The 17966-nt window shown below is 41.3% G+C and overlaps 1 protein-coding gene across 2 annotated transcripts in view; it reads left to right on the forward strand.

Moving 5' to 3' along the window:
* Nucleotides 1–17966, forward strand: part of Mylk (myosin light chain kinase) — a 228515-nt gene that overhangs the window by 95208 nt on the left and 115341 nt on the right. For both annotated transcript variants that reach the window (XM_023702276.1, XM_023702275.1), the window contains exons 4-9: nt 8845–8893; nt 10301–10466; nt 11198–11363; nt 13301–13319; nt 14598–15133; nt 15650–15856. In XM_023702276.1, coding sequence (XP_023558044.1) covers nt 8845–8893; nt 10301–10466; nt 11198–11363; nt 13301–13319; nt 14598–15133; nt 15650–15856 — 1143 coding nt within the window. The remainder of the gene's footprint in view (nt 1–8844; nt 8894–10300; nt 10467–11197; nt 11364–13300; nt 13320–14597; nt 15134–15649; nt 15857–17966) is intronic.

Below are 17966 nucleotides of genomic sequence, written 5' to 3' on the forward strand. Positions count from 1 at the left end.
AAGCGCTTATTCCACTGAGCCATCTCCCCGCCCCAACAGTTGGATTTGAGTTAGGACTCATAATCCACAACTAAGCCCTGCAGGTGTGCTTTGACTGTTTCTCTAGCTCCCTTCTAGCCTGCTCTTCTCCCACCACAAAAACCTGGTTCTCCCTAGGTGATGAACTTTCTCCTACCTTGCTGCTCCTGTCTCCTCTCCACTCAGAAATCCTACTCACCCTCTGGCCTCAACTCACTGCCTCAGAAACCCCAGCCACCCCACTTCTACATGGCTAAGTCAAGTATTGTTTCAAAGCATTCAGCTCTCACTGGCATTTGTACTCAAACTCACTTGTGTTTAAATTGTAAATGGTATGTTTTTAGTGTTCTTCCTCACTAGACTGTAAATTCCATGAGGGTAAGGATGTGGGTTTTTTGATCAGGTACTGAATGCCCAATGTTGGAGACTAACACCAACCTTTACTCATAATGGGTCTGGCCCGTAGTAGGAGCTCATAAATATTTGACCTTACCTGTGTGACTTCCCCTGTACCAAACCCTGATTCAGTATCCATTACGGATAAAGCATTAGACAGTGCTTCAACAAGAAAAGTGCTATATGTATAGCAAGAGTGAGAGTAAATGGAGAAAAGCAACATGCTTCAGGAAGATTAAGATATAACAGTTCAGCAAAAACAGCAACCACTTTGAGCGAAATATAATTTGAATTTTTTTCTTTTTTCTTAAATATCAAGTTTAGTGTTCACCCAGCAACACTGTTACAGGCATTTCTGCAGAGGTTTTCCTAAGCCAGTGACTCTAGGTGGAGATAGTCTCACCCTTTAGAGTACATGAGAGAGGCGTGGGGGACACTGTGGTCTGTCTCACAGTGCAATGCTGAAGGAGCTGGGATTTAGTGGCCCAATCCTGAGGTGCAGGGAGTGCTTCCAGGCAAGCATGTCCTCCAGTTTCTTAGACTTGCCAGCACAACATGACTTAAAAAGAATTTTCTCTGGGCACATATTCATTATGTAATTTGTATATTATATAATTTATATTTATTATGATGTATATATAATTATACATACAATATATAATGTGATATTGCTACATTATTGCCCTGAAAATATGGGTCAGAGGAAACTTGAAATTCAATAGATTTAGAATCAAATATTCTTGGGGCTGAGGAGATGGCTCAATGAAATAAGCGTTTCCCTGGCAAGCGCAAGGGCCTGAGTTCAATCCCCAATTCTGGGGGAAAAAAAAAGAATCAAATATTCTTAAATTACTGGAGATGTATTAAATGTAGGTACTCCAACCTAGAATAGCAAAAGCAATCCTAGGCAAGGCAGGAGGCATTACAATTCCTGACTTGAAATTAATACTCCAAAGCTACTGTGATAAAATCAGCATGGTATTGGCAAAAAACAGACCTGAGGATCAATGGAAAAGATTAGAATAAGTAACTACAAACATACTAGGGCCAAACATGCTCACTGGAAGAAAGACAGTTAAAGACCTCTTTAATAAATGGTGTTGGAAAAACTGGCTTTCCACATGCCAAAAACTAAAACTGGCTTTCCACATGCCATATCTATCACCATGCACTAAACTAACATCCAAATGGATCAAAGATTTAAATATTAAATAAATTTACTACAGGAGAAAATAGGTAGAAATCTTGAAGACATAGGGGTAGGTAGAGAGCTCATGAACAAAAACCAAGTTGCACAGGAAATATTTCAAAGAATCAGCAACTGGGATCTCATCTTTTTAAAATATTCTGAACATCAAAAGAAATCACCAACAGAGTAAAAAGAAAACCCATGAATTGGGAAAAAATTTAGCTGATTGGTTGGGGAGATAGCTCAGTAACATAAGCACCTGCCTGGCAAGCAATCCTGGGCAACAACAACAAAAAAAAAAAGGCAGGAGGCTTTACAGTTCCTAGCTTGAAATTAATACTCTAAGTAAAATTAATACTCCAAGTTCCTGTGAAACTTGGTTTTTGTTTATGAACTCTCTACTTACCCCTATGTCTTCAAGATTTCTACCTATTTTCTCCTCCAGTAGATTTATTTAATATTTAAATTTCTGATCCATTTTACCTGAGTTCAGTGCTGGTACCTGAAAAAAAAAAAATTTAGCTGACTATCCCTCCAACAAAGAACTTCTATCTAGAACATATAAAAAATCAGGCCCCCAAAATTCAAAGACCTAATCCAAAAATGGGCATTTGAGATGAATGTACACTTCTCAGATGAAGAAATACAAATGGCAAATAAATATATGAAAAAATGTTCAACATCATTGGTCATTCAAGAAATGCAAATTAAAGGGCTGGTGAGATAGCTCAGCATACTAGGAACCTGCTTAGGCAAGCACAGGGACCAAGATTCAATCCCCAGCACCACATACGTTGCCAGCCCTGAACCTGGGCAAGCTAACCCAACCATGTAGACCAGCCCAGCACTGGGGAGGCTGAAAACAGGAGGATCACAAGTTGCATAGTAAGACTCTCTACCAAATACATTTAAAAAAAGAAAGAAAGAAATGCAAAGTAAAACAACACCGAGATTCCATCTCACCCCAAAAAGAACAGCCAGGGGCTGGGGAGATAACTCAGTAGAATAAGTGCCTGCCTGGCAAGCACAGAGTCCTGGGTTCAATCCCTGGTACCGAAAAAAAAAAAAAAAAAACAAAACAAAACAGAATGCCTGTCCTCAAGAAGTCAACCAATAACTGCTGGAGGGGGTATGAGGAATAAAGAACACTTCTGCACTGCTGGTAGGAGTGCAGACTGGTATAATCACTATGGAAAGAGTGTGAAAATTTCTCAAAAAGCTAGCATTGGGGGACCTGTTCAAGCCAGCTGTTCCCCTCCTGCGTATTTTTCCAGAAGAATGAAAACATCATACTACAGCAATATATGTTCACCCATGTGTATAGTTGTGCAAATTTGTCATAGCTAACTCTTGGAAACAACCCAAATGTCCATCAACTGAGGAACTGATAGAAAGATAAACTCTGAAGCTTTCATAGGTAGATGGATACAACTAGAAATCATATTCATAAGTGAAATAAATCGGACCTGCATGTACAAACATCATGTTGTCTCGCTAGTATACGAATCTGAAAGAGTAAAATCTGAAAGGTACAGTAGATACTATGAAAAGGAAAGAATCTGTTCAAAGGGAAGGAACAACTGGGATGAGGAAAAGCACAAAAGAAAAAAGGAAGAGAAAAAGATACATTTATGGATATATACAGGGCAGCTTGGATAATTGTACTGCTGATTTCTGCTGGTCTATTGAAAGGAGCAGTTAATATTTTTTTCTTTCTTTTCCTTTTTAACTTCTCATAAAAATTTTTTACCAGTTTTGCATGCTTATATCTGATAATTTAAACAATTTGAAGACATTATGCAGTATAACAGTCATTATTGAATTATATTATTTTGTTTAGTGAAATCTGTATCACTTCTAATGGTTTTTTTTGTTTGTTTTGTTTTAATTTTTTTACTATATTTTATTTTCTTTAAAATAAAAGAAAAATTAGGGGTTGGGGAGATAGCTCAGTGGAATAAGTGCCTGCCTGGCAAGTGCAAGATCCTGAGTTCAATCCCTGGTACCACCAAAAAAAATCTGTTTAAAGTAAAAGAAAAATAAATGTAGGTACTCTATTGGATTTTATTGTCACCTTGCATATCTTTTTAAAATGTTGGGGTAAAGTGACAAATATGTTATAAAAATGTTACATATTGAAGTTGTATATTTTGGGATTACATCCTAACACACGGCTTCTCTATAACATCATTTTATTACTGTGTTGTTGTTTTTCAAACCATTTATTGAATTATGTTTCAAGGTGTGGTGCAATTGTAAAGACATACATAAGGTTTCTGTGATAGCTTTTTTACACTCAATACCATGTTATAAAACACAATTGTTTCAGCTTCCCACTTTAGGTTATCTTTTTATTTTATTTTCTTCATTTTGGTGGTCTCTAACTTCCCTTGATGTCTTACCTCCTTTTATGGTTATTTTCTTTTTTTTACCGAAAGAAAGGAAGGAAGGAAGGAAGGAAGGAAGGAAGGAAGGAAGGAAGGAAGGAAGGAAGGAAGGGAGGGAGGGAGGGAGGGAGGGAGGGAGTAATTTTCTTTTTTGCTGTATTATTTATTTTAACCCTTTTTAAATTCTAGGATTACTTTTATCCCTTCATTTGCCTGGACTTACTTGTGTAGCATGCTTTTTGATCCTCCACTTTGAAACCCAAACATTAGAAAGCCATGCATTAGAAGTTGACATGGGCATCCAGCCATTCGCTTGTCTTCTGTGCCTGAGTATTTACATATTGAAATAGTCATGGTTAAATGGTTGCATACGGGCATGCATAGGATTATAATTTATTTTCCTTTGATGTTTCCTTAATATCTTAATTAAAGTTTCATGTTTATTTTCTTTTGAAATCATATGTGTAGGTGGTTAGCCATGAACCTTAATTCAGATGGCATGAGGGCATTAAAAAGTGACCTTCTGTTCTAATAGATTGGAAAGACATCACTTAAAACAACACTTAAGTGCTTTGAAGTTGGCTAAAGTAGGATAAAGTTGGCCTGTTTGCCTGGAACAATCGGGGCTTGCTCCTGTCGCCCTGTTAGTTGTGTCTCTTGCAGAGTTCCAGTTCAAGAGATACATTCTCAGCAGAGAGTTTTAGAAGCATTTCTCGTCCTTACTGTCTTAACCATACTGTTCACTTTTTGAGTCCTGTGTTGTTTCCCTTCAGTCTTTTTATATCCTCTGACAGAATCCCTGATTTACTTTTACTCTCCTCTATTGACCTTTTTACTCAGAAAGCCTGCCAGCATTCTTTTACTTGTCCTTGAAAAAATCTAAGATGTGTGGTTAAAATTCCTTCAGTGTCTTGGTCTTCCCTTTTGCTTGCCAAGTTGAGCCTGTCTTCACCAGTTCTCTTAACTGGCTCTTCTAATTTTGGCATCTGCCTTTAATCCACTTTCCACTTATTTTTCAGCACAGCCTAACTATTTTTCCAGATTTTCATACTTTTGCAAAATTAATCTTGCCTTATCTAACAGTTTGCAACAAAAAACTCCCCATAAATAGACCTTGTTAGTTATGTTAGTCCAAATTCTCTTTGTTTTGATGCAAACTCTTTGGTTATAATTCACATTAAAAAACATTCCTCACATTTACTTGTAGCTGGCTGCTTTCTATGTCACCTTGAATTATACCATAAATTCTTCTTACTCTGACATAGAAGCACCTCTACATAACATTCTTCTGCTGGTTTTATGTGCAAATGCCACATTTTTGTGGAGATGTTTCATTTCTAAGAGTTTTTATTGTGGTAAAATTTATCCTCATAACCATTTTAAAGTGTACAATTCTGTATCATTAAATATAATGTTTTGGGCCAACCAAATAGCTCAGTGGATTAAAGCACCTGCAAGCAGGCACAGGGGCCACGGGTTCGATGCCAAGGCCTGCCGTGCCAGCCCCACACCCAGGGCACACTGAGACAGCAATTGAGACTGGGTATGGTGGCGCACAAGTATAATCCCAGCTGTTTTGCGACTGTAAACAGGCAGATCACTACAAGTCCAGTCTAGTAGTGAGACCCTGAACACTCTGTAGACCCTTCCCTAAAATAATAATAATAATGATAATAATAATAATAATAATGTTGAACAACTACTACCACTAATTCTAAGACTTCTTACCCCAAGTGGAACTCATCTTATCCCACTGGGTATTTCCTCCCACCTTCTTCTTCCCCAGGGCCTGACAACTATTTACATTTTGTATAGAAGGAATCTTACTGTATGTGGCCTTTAGCATCTGGCCTCATTCACTTGACATATATTTTAAGCTCTGTGCTATAAAATAAATCAGTATTTCATTCCTTTTTATACCTGAGTAGTATTTCACTGTATGGAGAAATCATAGATCATTAGTTGATTAATCTAATATTAATAAAATCTTTAGTCCAGGATAAGATGAATGATATAGTGATATTAGTGAGTGCAATGAGTAGTACAGTAGGGGAAAATGTTAGTGACTGGCTTTGTGGATATTGCTGTCGTATACAGCACGTGTGGGGAACCCTGTCTATCCTGTTTCCATGCCAGAATTCATTTCCTGTCTTTCTTGCTATAATTTTTTTCTTTTTATCTTTTTAGCGATTAGGTTTGTTATTTTTGTTTACCATTGTATTCATTGGTTTTAGAAAATAGAGATGGATAAATGAATAAAATAATTAAGCATCCTAACATCAAAAAATAATCATTATTAATAACATTAAGAGATCTTTTCTAATTTTCTGATGCATGGCTATTTTAGTTTCACCTTATGATTACAGTGAAAAGATACTTTGTATATTGCTCTTTTATTTCTTAAAATTCATTTATTTAACAAGAATTTGAATACCTACAATGTGCTGGGGATTGTTCTAGATATGTCTGATTAGAACAAGACAACTTCCAGTGGCATAGTGCTTAGGTCATCAACATTGAGGTGAGGTTTAAAGCTATGGAACTGAGACCTCCCAGGGAGATAGCTTGAGCTAGAAGGGGCCCAGGAGTCACCTTGAGAGCGCTACAACATATAGGTGCTGAATAAGAAAGGAGGTGGGAGAAGGACAGCTACCTGTTAGAAGCAGAGTCTAGAAGATAAGCTGTGCTGAAGCAGAGTGGTCCTCATGCCAAATGCTATAGACATCTGAGTGAGGACAGGTCAGAGAGCTAACCAGTAGGCTGGGCAAGACAGTGGCCACTTTGGAGCCCAGTGGATAGGTGAGGCTCATAACTTGGCTGTAGTTCACTTGGGAACAAATGAGACAATATTTAACACATTTCTGCATGTACTGATTATTTTTTTGTTGGTAGTGGGCCTTGTACATGCTAGGCAAGGAATCTACCAATGGTGCTACAGTCCCCAGCTCCTGTTTTATCTGTTCTTAAGCTTAATGACAGAAGAAAGTGTAATTGAACATTTTGTTTAACCAATTATTCTCTTTCTACTGAGTGACATATATGTTAATTCCAATTTTTGCTATTATCCATTACAAATAAGACTAAAATACACAGTGCTGTAAATTTTTTTTCTATTTTTTTTATGTATTTGGTTGTTGCAGGGTCTCACTACACAGCTCGGACTTGTGGTGATCCTCCTGCTTTCAGCCTCCCCAGTGTTGGTATTACAGGCATGTGCCATTATGCCCCAGACTCTGGCCTGCTCAGCCCAGCCTGGGGGTGGGGCTGGCATGGCATGTGGTACCAGGCATCTGACCATGGTCCCTGCACTTTGCCTAAGCTTGCCCAAGCAGGTGCTTTAGTCTGCTGAGCTATCTCACTGGTCCCCTTTTTTTCTATTTTTAGCACCATCTCCTCTGAATGGAGTCATGCTGGTCCACGAGCAGAGCATGTTAAAGCTTACGATTCTTACTTGTCCAGTACTTTCTGGGGGAGCTAAACAGTTGGTACTCCTCTGGCAGTGAGAGGCCTGGCAGTTTGACCATGGGGCCCTTCCAAAGCAAGCCTGTCCTGTTATCAATTTAGAAGTTCTAATCTTGAACCGAGAGTGCAATGACAAGAGCTAAATCGTGTGATGGAATGAAAACTAGATGCAGATCACTAAGTAGTTGTGTTAAATGTGTATGTAGTCATTGCCATAACTCAAAGTCACAACTTAATTGTGGAATCCCTTTTCATGAAGGTTCTGGTAGAACCTCAAATCCTACAGGTATGGCTAAGGGCATATTTAGCCATGGTCTTCCTCCTGCACTCCTGTGTTCCTACACTGTTGTGTAAATGTAATCAGTGTGAGAGTTTAAGGAAATTGACTTTTTTCCAGTAAACACCCTCCAAATTCTCCAACACAGATATCTACTCACATCAGAGAATGACCTTTGCCCTTTCCTTTCCATGTGTATCTAGGTAAGGTTGTATAAACATTCCCTGCTTGTGGAAAAAAAAAAAAAAAAAAAAGAGGACAACTTCTGGGGGATCACCATCTCAAAAATGTTCTCTCCTCCTCCCTCTCTGTGGAAAAAAAAGAAAGCCAGAAGAAGTAACTCACTAATTATTTTCTGGTTGTCTTATGGATTACCCCTCCCAAGTGGCAGCAGCTGAATAAAACAAGCTGGTCCTGGCCGTCTGTCTGAGTTTGCGGTTTAACTGCTTCCTAACAAGCATTGCCACCACTCACTAAAGATCAGCAGCTTCTCAGCCAGGCCTGGAAGTGCCCAGTGGGTAGCACCACACATTCAGAGCAGGTACCGGCCGTATTGTGGCTCATCCGTAGTGATCCTTCCTGCTGCGTTTTAGTTTGCTATTTGCTGGGCCTTCCTCAAATGGAGTGTTGTATCAGTGGTGATGAACAGACCCAGTAATAGACGTCATTCTCCCTCCATCTCTTGAAATGTGTCATGTTCTGGAGAGGTCCTGTATCCCCACAGTTAATTCTCACAATGGATGATAGCCCAGTGTGACACTTGGCAACTCAGCAGAGTGGTTGAATGTTCTAGAACCTGGCCAACGTGGGTGAATTTCTCCACTGTTTCTGGCACTATGACCTTGGGTGGATGACTTAAATTCTCTGAATCTTATTTTTTTCATTCTTTTAACATACAGGATAATGAAGAACCAGCCACATTATTACAAGAAAGTTACATGATAAATGTATGTTAAGTACCTAACCTAGTACCCTGGTGACTTAGTGCATGGTTCACCAGAGTGAACCATTACTTCCATTGTCTACCTTCCCCCATTGTTGAATCTTCTGACTTTCATGCCTCTACATTGGCTCAAACCTGACTCTTTACCCTTCTTTCTGTTTTATATTGGCAGAGAGTTTTGCAAAGAAGCATGGCCAACCTGTGGTTTCCAAAACCCTGGGGTAAGTTTTGGGAAGTCTAAGTGAAAGTAAAGATTAAGTTGGCTTTTCCTTCTGGCTTGACCAGGACAGGCCCATGGAGTAAGTCTTCTTGGGTAGCCTAGGTTGTACCAACTAAAGGGTGAGAGCCTCCATGGGTAGACCATTTGACCTGGCTGCTGAATGCTAAGGAAATGCATAATATTAATATTATCCCTTGGTTATTGCACACGGATCAGGCCTGGACTCTCTCAAACAAGTGTACCATAAAGGCTTAAATAACAGAGTCAAGTGGGTATGTTTTTAGGGCTCCAGGAGGTTTAAGACCCTCTAACAGAATTTGAGATTCTCTGGGAGCTAAGACAAAGAACTCTGGACAGTCAGCATTTATTCTATTTTCAAACAAGAGATGAGGATACTGAAGAAAAGTGCATCTGGACAGGAATTTGGAAGTCCCCAAGGACTTCTCCAAGTAATACATTATATTTAGGAGAACTATCTTATGTCCAGGATGGCCTTCACTGTAGAAGTGAGATGCCTGCAGCTACAATCTTTATCTGGTTAATTAAGGTTGAAGTCATGTGTGCTTAGCTGTGGTCTTGTCTTGTCCTTTGAGGCATGATGGCTTCACAGGCCACTACAGCCCTCAGCCAGAACCAGTGACTCACAGAGGTTCACTTACTATGAATCCACTGCTCATTTCCAGACAAGGGGCCTATGTCTTGGACAGACTCACAAGTAAACATGGGAAGTCAATTGGTTAATTTTATATCCAGCTTAGAGCCGTTTCCTAGTGGTCCCTATCAGAAGTGGAGATATGACCATAGTCTGCAGGGGACTCCAATCCAGCTAAGTCAGAAGGTTTCAGTGAGCCGACTTGACTAGGCAAGTAACAGTAGCTGCTGTCAGAGATGAGGGCCAAATGGCAATGATTCAATACAGAGAAAGCTTATTTCTCAGTGAAGGGAACTTCAATCCAGATGCTCTTGAGCGGAGTGGGATCTTTCCACATTCTCTTCCAGGAGCCAAGGCTTCTTCCTCCATTTGCTAAGCCTATCTCCTGGAGCCTCCAAATCTAGCCACTAGAGGGTCAGGAGAGCGTTAAATAATCTTTAAGAGTTTTGCATGAGACAGCCCTGGCAGTTGCATACAACACTTCCACTTAGCATCTATGGTCCAAAACCCAGGCATTTGGCAGAGTTTAGTAGAATTCAGGTATTCCTACCTACAAGAGAGTCAGAGAAATCGAGTGTAGTTGCATGCCTAGGAGGTATAGGCAATAGGTTTTGGTAACATACATTTTTCCAGAGGGGGCAGGGAAAAGTGTTTCAGGTGTAGCATTGGGAAGGCTAAGGCACTTGGATGGGGTGGAGAAAAGACTGAATAACTAACTTGTCTAGGGCTGGATTCTCTGGTGACTTCTTTTTCCAGGGACAGATTTTCAACGACAGCAGTGGAAACTCGTCCTAGCATTTGGGGGGAGTGCCCACCAAAGTTTGCTACCAAGTTGGGCCGAGCAGTGGTCAAAGAAGGACAAATGGGGCGATTCTCCTGCAAAGTCACTGGCCGGCCCCAACCTCAGGTCACTTGGCTCAAGGTAAGATTTTGTCTGCTGAGCTCTGGGAAGTCTGGGAGTTCTGGGTCAGACACTTGGACTGAATGTCTGACTTTCTAATCAGTTCTCTCCATTTCAATAGGTAGTTCTTGAAGGTTCTCTGTATGTTTGATAGTGATGCTTGTGTTTCTCCATTTGCACTCTCCCCTTCTGTTATTCAGACCACAGTGTTCCTCTAATCCCCACACTCAGAAAACAACATAAACCTGAGTTGAGACCTGAACATTTCAAGATATATAACCCTGGACAGGTCATGTGATCTCTGGAACACTTTTTCTTTATCTGTGAGGTACAAATAGTGCTACCTACCTCAGAATGTTGGGGCACTCCAAGGGAGAAGTGCTTTAGCAATCATTCAAGGATGGGGAAGTGAAGAGAGGTAGAAGAGGCAATGAGACAGGGTGGGGATGGGCAGGACAGTGAGAAACATCTGAAACAGTCAGAGGAGAGGCAAAGACAAACTGAAGTTAGGAATTCAGGATTCTTTATCTCAAGACCAGACTCCTTTGCAACATTTCCCATTCATCTGCTCTAATCTGGACCCAAAATAATCTCTTACACATAGACCTCAAAGCAGGATACTCAGCTGTCCCATCCTGTCCTCTGAGCATGACACCCAGAGCAGAGATCTGTCCTGCAGGACTAGTAGGAGGCAGGCAGCGCCAAAAGGTGAGTAAATTTCTGTGACCAAGCTACCCTTTTGCCATCCACAGGAAAATGTCCCACTGCAGGCGAGTGCACGTGTGTCTATGTCAGAGAAGAATGGGATGCAGGTCCTGGAAATTCATGAGGTCACCCAGGATGATGTGGGCATGTACACATGCATGGTGGTAAATGGATCAGGAAAGGCATCCATGTCAGCAGAGCTCTCCATCCCAGGTATGGGAGTGGTGCTGAGGGACCCCTTCCTGGTGTTTTACAGGATGTTTGTGCCTTACGTACCCATGCATTCTCTTGGGGCAGGGTCTTGGACAAGAAGGAAGTAGGTTTGGCCAACAGTACTGACCTGGCCCTAGGGAAAGGGCAATGAATGGGCTACCCCTTCATGTGTGACCCTACACTTGACCCCAGCCTTCCTTCCTGCTCACATACCTTCTTTGTACCTTCATTGATTGAAGGGGTGGATGTTGCTGATGTCTTGCCATCATCTCTGCCTAAATTTAGCTTGTTGTGTTCTCTGTCCTTCAAACCCAGGGTTCCTTCAACTTGACTCATTCCACCCCATATTCCCATGTTCTTTTCACCAGATTGGTTAGCATCCTTCTCCCAATTGTCCCTCTCGTGCTCAAGTCATCATTATCCATTGTCGGTGCTTCCTTTGGTGTCTTCTGAATAGTGTCCTCCATAGGTATGCTCCTCTTGGTGGCTCCAAGTGCAGCCTGGGGAAGCTACAGCATGCACATGGGGAAGGGGCTGAATGTGATGTGACTGGACGTGATTTCTGTGGCCATAAATTTTATTGGTCATAGAAATTAGCTGTATCCTGAGGCTCAGGACAGGAAGTGACTTCACTCTTTCCTCTTCTCTTCCTATGATTTCTCTTTTGCATCTCCTTCCTTTCTCAGAAACTGAGTCATCTTGTTGCATTTACCTTTTTTTATTAGCTCCAGTGTTTTTTACAATGCACAGAAGGAAATTTATTTTACATGGCAACCCAGAACAAATGTGCATATATAAACACATTTAATGAGATAAGAATTGTCTGTGAAACAATTTTTGACTCATTCTATGTACAGTGCCTACTGGTGTATGCTCTATTCCAGTGGAATCCTTAAAACAGGAAATCCTGCTTCTGATCAAATAATGTGACTTCACATCTCCCTGAAGGTCAGGATCTGCCATCAGACATCTGGAGCAGGATTTCAACCAATGTCACTTCACTTACCCCAGCCTTGAATCTTAAAATGCACTTAATACAGAATGATATGTTGCCTGTGATTTGTTTTAAAGTACAATAAATCTCTGACTTACGAGTAAGTTCCATTCTGGGAGAATGTTCATAAGTCAGATTCATTAATAAGTCTGACAAAGTGAATCTTGTACACCTTTATCACAAATATACAATGTAAACCATACAAAACACAAATACTGTAGTGTGAAACATACACAAATACATATACATACAAATACTGTATACACAACAGCACAACTGAAACAACGTCCAACAGACATATGAGCTACTTCTGTGATTGTTTTTGCATCTACTAATGTTTGTAATGCAAGGTCCAGTTGTATCTGTGAAAACTCAAGGACTTAATGTACAAATGAAACAAGACAAAAGAGATAGGGCAGGGAAATATTGCTGTGTCCATAGACTTGCTTATGGCTTTGAAGGGTTGTGATTTCTTTCTCTACTGTTGTATATTTTTTAATTTTTTCTGTGATAAAGTTAAAAAGAGAACATGGCAGGAAAATAGTATGTCATCTATTTTTTTCTTGGAAAAACAGAATAAAATTCTACTTTATATGCTTGTAGGGCATGTATTTGTCCAGCATGAACACTTTGAGGGTTCTGTTTTTGAGAGCCACAGCTACATTTAAGTCTTTGGGTTTGAAATTTTCAATAGATGAACTCTGTTAGTTTGTCCCTCCCTTCATTTTTGCTTCTTCTGTTGAGTGAAGGGGACAGGATTCTTGTCAGAAGCCATGGAGGGCCACCCTGAGCACTAGGATTCTCTCACCAGGGCTGAGAGTTTCTCAGACCAACCAAAGACGAGGGGACCATCATGGCAAGGATGAAAACTCATGTTGTCATTTTTTTCCTCTAAGCATATAAAGTATTCCACTAACTGTCTTTTTTCCTCCCCTTCTTCCAGGTTTGGACAGTGCCAGCAGGTATGCCTGGGTTTTGTGGTTCTTGGTTTCCATCTTGAGCTATCTTGCAAGGAAAAGAGTCATGAAAAAGAAAAAATGCCCTGGATTTTCCAAGACATTGTGTAGCAAGGAAGATTTGACTGGGTTTTAGGGTGTTTTTATTTAGAGGGCTTTTATGTGGGATGTTGTGCGTTGTTCTCCTTTCCTAATGTGCCCTCCAGTTTCGAATGCAGCTTGCTGTCAGTATCAAGATTCTTGAAAGTTCCGTACTTCCATTTTCCTCTTTATCCCCAAGTTAACTGTGCTTGGGAAGACTTCAAAGACACCAGGCCAGCATCCTCAGTCAGCCTGTGGTCTGAGGTGCTTTCTCTCTGTGTGTGAGACCCAGAACTAGGCCTTGGTACATGGGGTGAGCCAGCTGTCTACCATGAGCAGAGCTTACACAGCCACTCGGGTGTGTACTTAGTGCTGTGACCTGTCTGTGATGAAGAATGACAGAGACGCTAAGTCAGACTTCAAGGTTAGGAGAACCCTTTCTGCAGACTCGCTATTAGAACTCCGACCTATGAATTATAATTTTATCAGGCAAAGAAAAGCCTGAGAGAATGTGTTCTAAACAGAGGAAACAGTATGTGTGATCTCTGAAAGAAGAGGCCCTGTGGGGCCCAGATGGACACTGGAGCAGCTACAGGCTGCAAGCAGTGTGACAGCATCTTCTGAGGGCTTATAGGGAGCTGGAGCCGGCTCACCTAAGGGCATCTTACATGGCTGTTTTATCCTTTTCTTTCTTTCTTTCTTTCTTTCTTTCTTTCTTTCTTTCTTTCTTTCTTTCTTTCTTTTTTTGGTACTAGGAATCGAACTCAAGACCTTGAACTTGCCAGAGAGACACTTGTACTGCTGAGCTATATCCCTTGCCCTGTTTTATTCTTAAAAGAGTGGAACATGTGGAAAACCCTGGAGTATAATTTATGTTTCTGAAAGATGAACTACTCTTGCTGAATAGGATTGGGCTAGAGGGGGGCTGTGAGAGCAGGGATGCCCACTGGGTGGCTTGAGAACAGAAGCACAGCTAAACAGTGCTCCGGAGGGAGGTAAGGACAGGGACGTGTCAAGAACAGCCCTGGTGCTCTGGCTCAGGACACTGAGCAAACTGCAGAGAAAAGCTTCTGCTCTTGTTTGCCCCTAATTTATGAGCTGCCGAGCCCTGGAGTCTGTGCTTCTGAGGAGAATGTTTGTGACAACAGATCATCATGCTCTCTCCTTCTCCTCCCTCCCTCCCTCCCCACCACCACACCACAGGTCATTTGTGAGAGGAACAAAGGCCCCCGATGCAGACATCAGGAGGGAGGTGACCAATGGAATCACAAAGGGGCCCAAACTGGACAGCATGGAGACAATGGCTGGAAGTAAGGCCAGCCCCAGCCTACATAAAGGTGGCTCTATGGCCTGGGTTGCAAACAGCCCATCACATTCTCTGCAGAAGCCTAAAGCAGAGGTATGTGAGGACTCCCCCAGAAAGGTCCTGCAGACTCCCCTCCTACAGAAGACTCCCAGCACCATCACCCTGCAAGCCACGAAAGTTCAGCCGGAACCCAGAGCGCCAGCTTTGGGAGCTCCATCTCCTTCTGGAGAAGAGAGGAAGAGGCCAGCTGCTTCCCGGCCAACCACCCTCCCAACCAGGTGGTCTGGCCTGGAAAGCCCAGAAGTTGTGAGCACAGTTGCCCCTAGGAAAACTCTCATGGAAGGCCAGAGAGACTCAACACTGCCTAAGTTTGAGAGCAAGCCTCAAAACCTGGAAGTCTGTGAACATGAAACAGTCAAGTTCAAGTGCAGTGGTGAGTAGAGTTGGTAGAGTTCCTGGTCCCCAGAAGCCAGCCCTGGGGGCAGCACTTCCTATATCCAGCCAGCCCCTCACAGGTCCCACATGATGCCACCTTCCAGGGGTCTTCCCTTCAGGAGGACTCACTCTAGGAAAGTCCTTCATTCTGGAGAGACACTTGTAAAATGCAGCATCAGCCCCATGCCCCGATTTGTACCACCCTAGAAGGAACACGACCCTCACCATTGCCACCATCAGAACACCAGTGGCCATCTCCTCTCCTCTCTCTTCCTCTTTCTGGCCTTGGTGAACCATCCCTCCCACATTCCTCCTCCCCAGGGCCTTTGCTCATCTTTATTCTCATAAAGGATGAGTTCAGGGTAAGGAAGCAGCGAGAGTGGGAAGAAGCCCCCACCATCACCACCACTTCCCACCCCACTGCCTTCCACCTGCCTGAACACTTCTGTCCACTCAGAAAGCACAGTGTACCTCTCTCAGGCAGAAGGGCCTCACATTCTTCACCTGCCTGTAGTTTCAGGGATCCCCAAGCCTGAAGTGACTTGGTTTCTGGATGGTATCCCTGTGCCAACAAGAGAAGGCACCATTGAGGTTTATGAGGATGGGGGAGCTTATTACCTCTGCCTGCTGAGTGCCCGGACCAGAGACAGTGGGCAGTACAGCTGCACAGCTTCCAACAGCCGAGGCCAGGTGTCCTGCAGCTGGACCCTCCAGGTGGAAAGTGAGTACATCTCTTCCCGATCCCCGCTTCAGAGGTGTTTTGCATGTTGCAATTACATCAGCTCTTCAGCTCTGCTCCCCAAGGCTCCAGTGGAACATCACTCCCACCCAAAGCCTAGTACATTGCTCCTAGTGGGATTTTTTATTGTTGTTTTTATTTATTTGTTTGTCTGTTTGTTCATACTAGGCATTGAACCCAGAGCCTTTGTGCTTGGCTACGTTCCCAGCTCATTTTTTTATTTTTTAATTTTGAGATAGGATCTTTCTAAATCACTGAGGTGCCCAGGCTGGGTTTGAATTTGTGGTCTTCTTGCCTCAACCTACCAGAGTGCAGGAATAAAAGATGTACACTACCATACCCTGATCTGACAGGGATTCTTAATTAGGAGTATGTATCCGAGTCATCTCTAAGTAAATAAGCCAAGACCCATGCCAGGCTCTCCCTTTTTTAGGTTCCTTAGCTGTCCAAGAAGTACTATGACTCAACTTTTATAACTACCAAGAACCAAATGCTCAACACATATGCAGGTTTAGAGAAATGTGAAAAGATATCTCTTACATTTATTGTAATATCATTTATAAAAGTAATCATGCTCACTGTGGAGTATTTAAACCATATTTAATCTTTAGATCTGAGCTAAGTATTTGTAAAGCTTCAGGAGGGGAGATATGTAGGTCTAATAAGCATATCTAAAGTCAAAGTTTCCATATACTGTATAAATAAATAATAAGACAAACTACCAATTGAGAAACATTTGAAAGACATTTTAACTAACACATTACTGGTATTCCAAATACATTATATTTATTTACTTATTTATTCTTTTTTTAGTTTTTTGGTAGAACCAGGGATTGAACTCAGACCCTTGTGCTTGCCAGGGAAACACTTATTTTACTGAGCCATCTCCCCGGCTCCAATTGTATTTATTTTTATTAGTACATGTTTGCTATCCATAATGATCACATTCATCATAGGGAATTTGTACCTGTACATAATATATCTTAATTCTTCTTTTTCCCATTCTCTTCCCCTCCCTATTTTTGAAAACTTTATTTTCTTCCATTCTATTTTTCAGTCCTTTTTTCTTCCATCCCCACTCTTCCTTCCTTGTTTCCCTTCCCAGTTGAACATGTTCTTTCTACTTTCGAATATCTATCTTCCATTTTGTTCCTAAGTTACCCTTTGAGATTCTCACACAAGAGAAACAATGTGATATTTAAATGTATAGGGTGATTTATTTCACTTAAAACTATGGTCTTGAGGTACATCCATTTACCTAAAAATAAATGAATAAAATGAATCAAGTTTATGCTTCTTTATGGCATAGTAGTACTCCACTGTATATATACACTATACTGCTATGAAGTAGCAGTTCAGAATTTTCAACCTCAATAATTTGCAGATTTTTCCTTAGAACCTAACTCGTGGTTGTTCATGGAAACTCCCACAATTTTATGAAATCTTCAAATATCCCCCACAATTTCTTTTTTGGTGGGAGATTTGCAAGTAGACAATCCAAGAGTGTTGTTCAGTTCTCCTAGCTGCTGTCTATAACCCATCTCTGCAGATGGACCAGCATTCCCACGTTCCTTGTGGTATAAGTTGCTGTACCACATGTAGTATCATAAGTGTTCTCAATTTTGTTCTTCTTAAAGCCTTAGAATCTCTAAAATGCCACCAAAATGCCCTGCAGTACCCAAAGCTTTATTAATGCAGTATTTTATTAAATGAAATTACACAACTATGGGAAATGTAGTATATTTAGGGTTTAAACTATAAAAATAGGCATTTATAGACATTTTTTCTGACCGTTTCTTAAATTGTGGTTTTTCACAAGTCATGGGAGCTCTAAGGGTGTAACCCCCAAGAATGTAAGTGGTCCACTGTAAAGGCAAGACCTATATAACAAGAAATGTAACTTTTGTATCTGATAAGGTCATCCAAGTACTCTCAGGATTTATCCTGTAGCCCTGTACCGCCCTTTGTACATCCTTTTGTCAGTGTAAAACATGAGGATGAGTCACGGCCATTGCTTGACCAATTTGCTCTCTGTGAAAGTCTGAGAAAATGACTTTTCTCTCCATGTGACTCTCCCCAGGCTCACTTTACA

The sequence above is a fragment of the Octodon degus genome, unplaced genomic scaffold, assembly GCF_000260255.1.
Source record: "Octodon degus isolate 3935 unplaced genomic scaffold, OctDeg1.0 scaffold00147, whole genome shotgun sequence".
NCBI lineage: Eukaryota > Metazoa > Chordata > Mammalia > Rodentia > Octodontidae > Octodon > Octodon degus.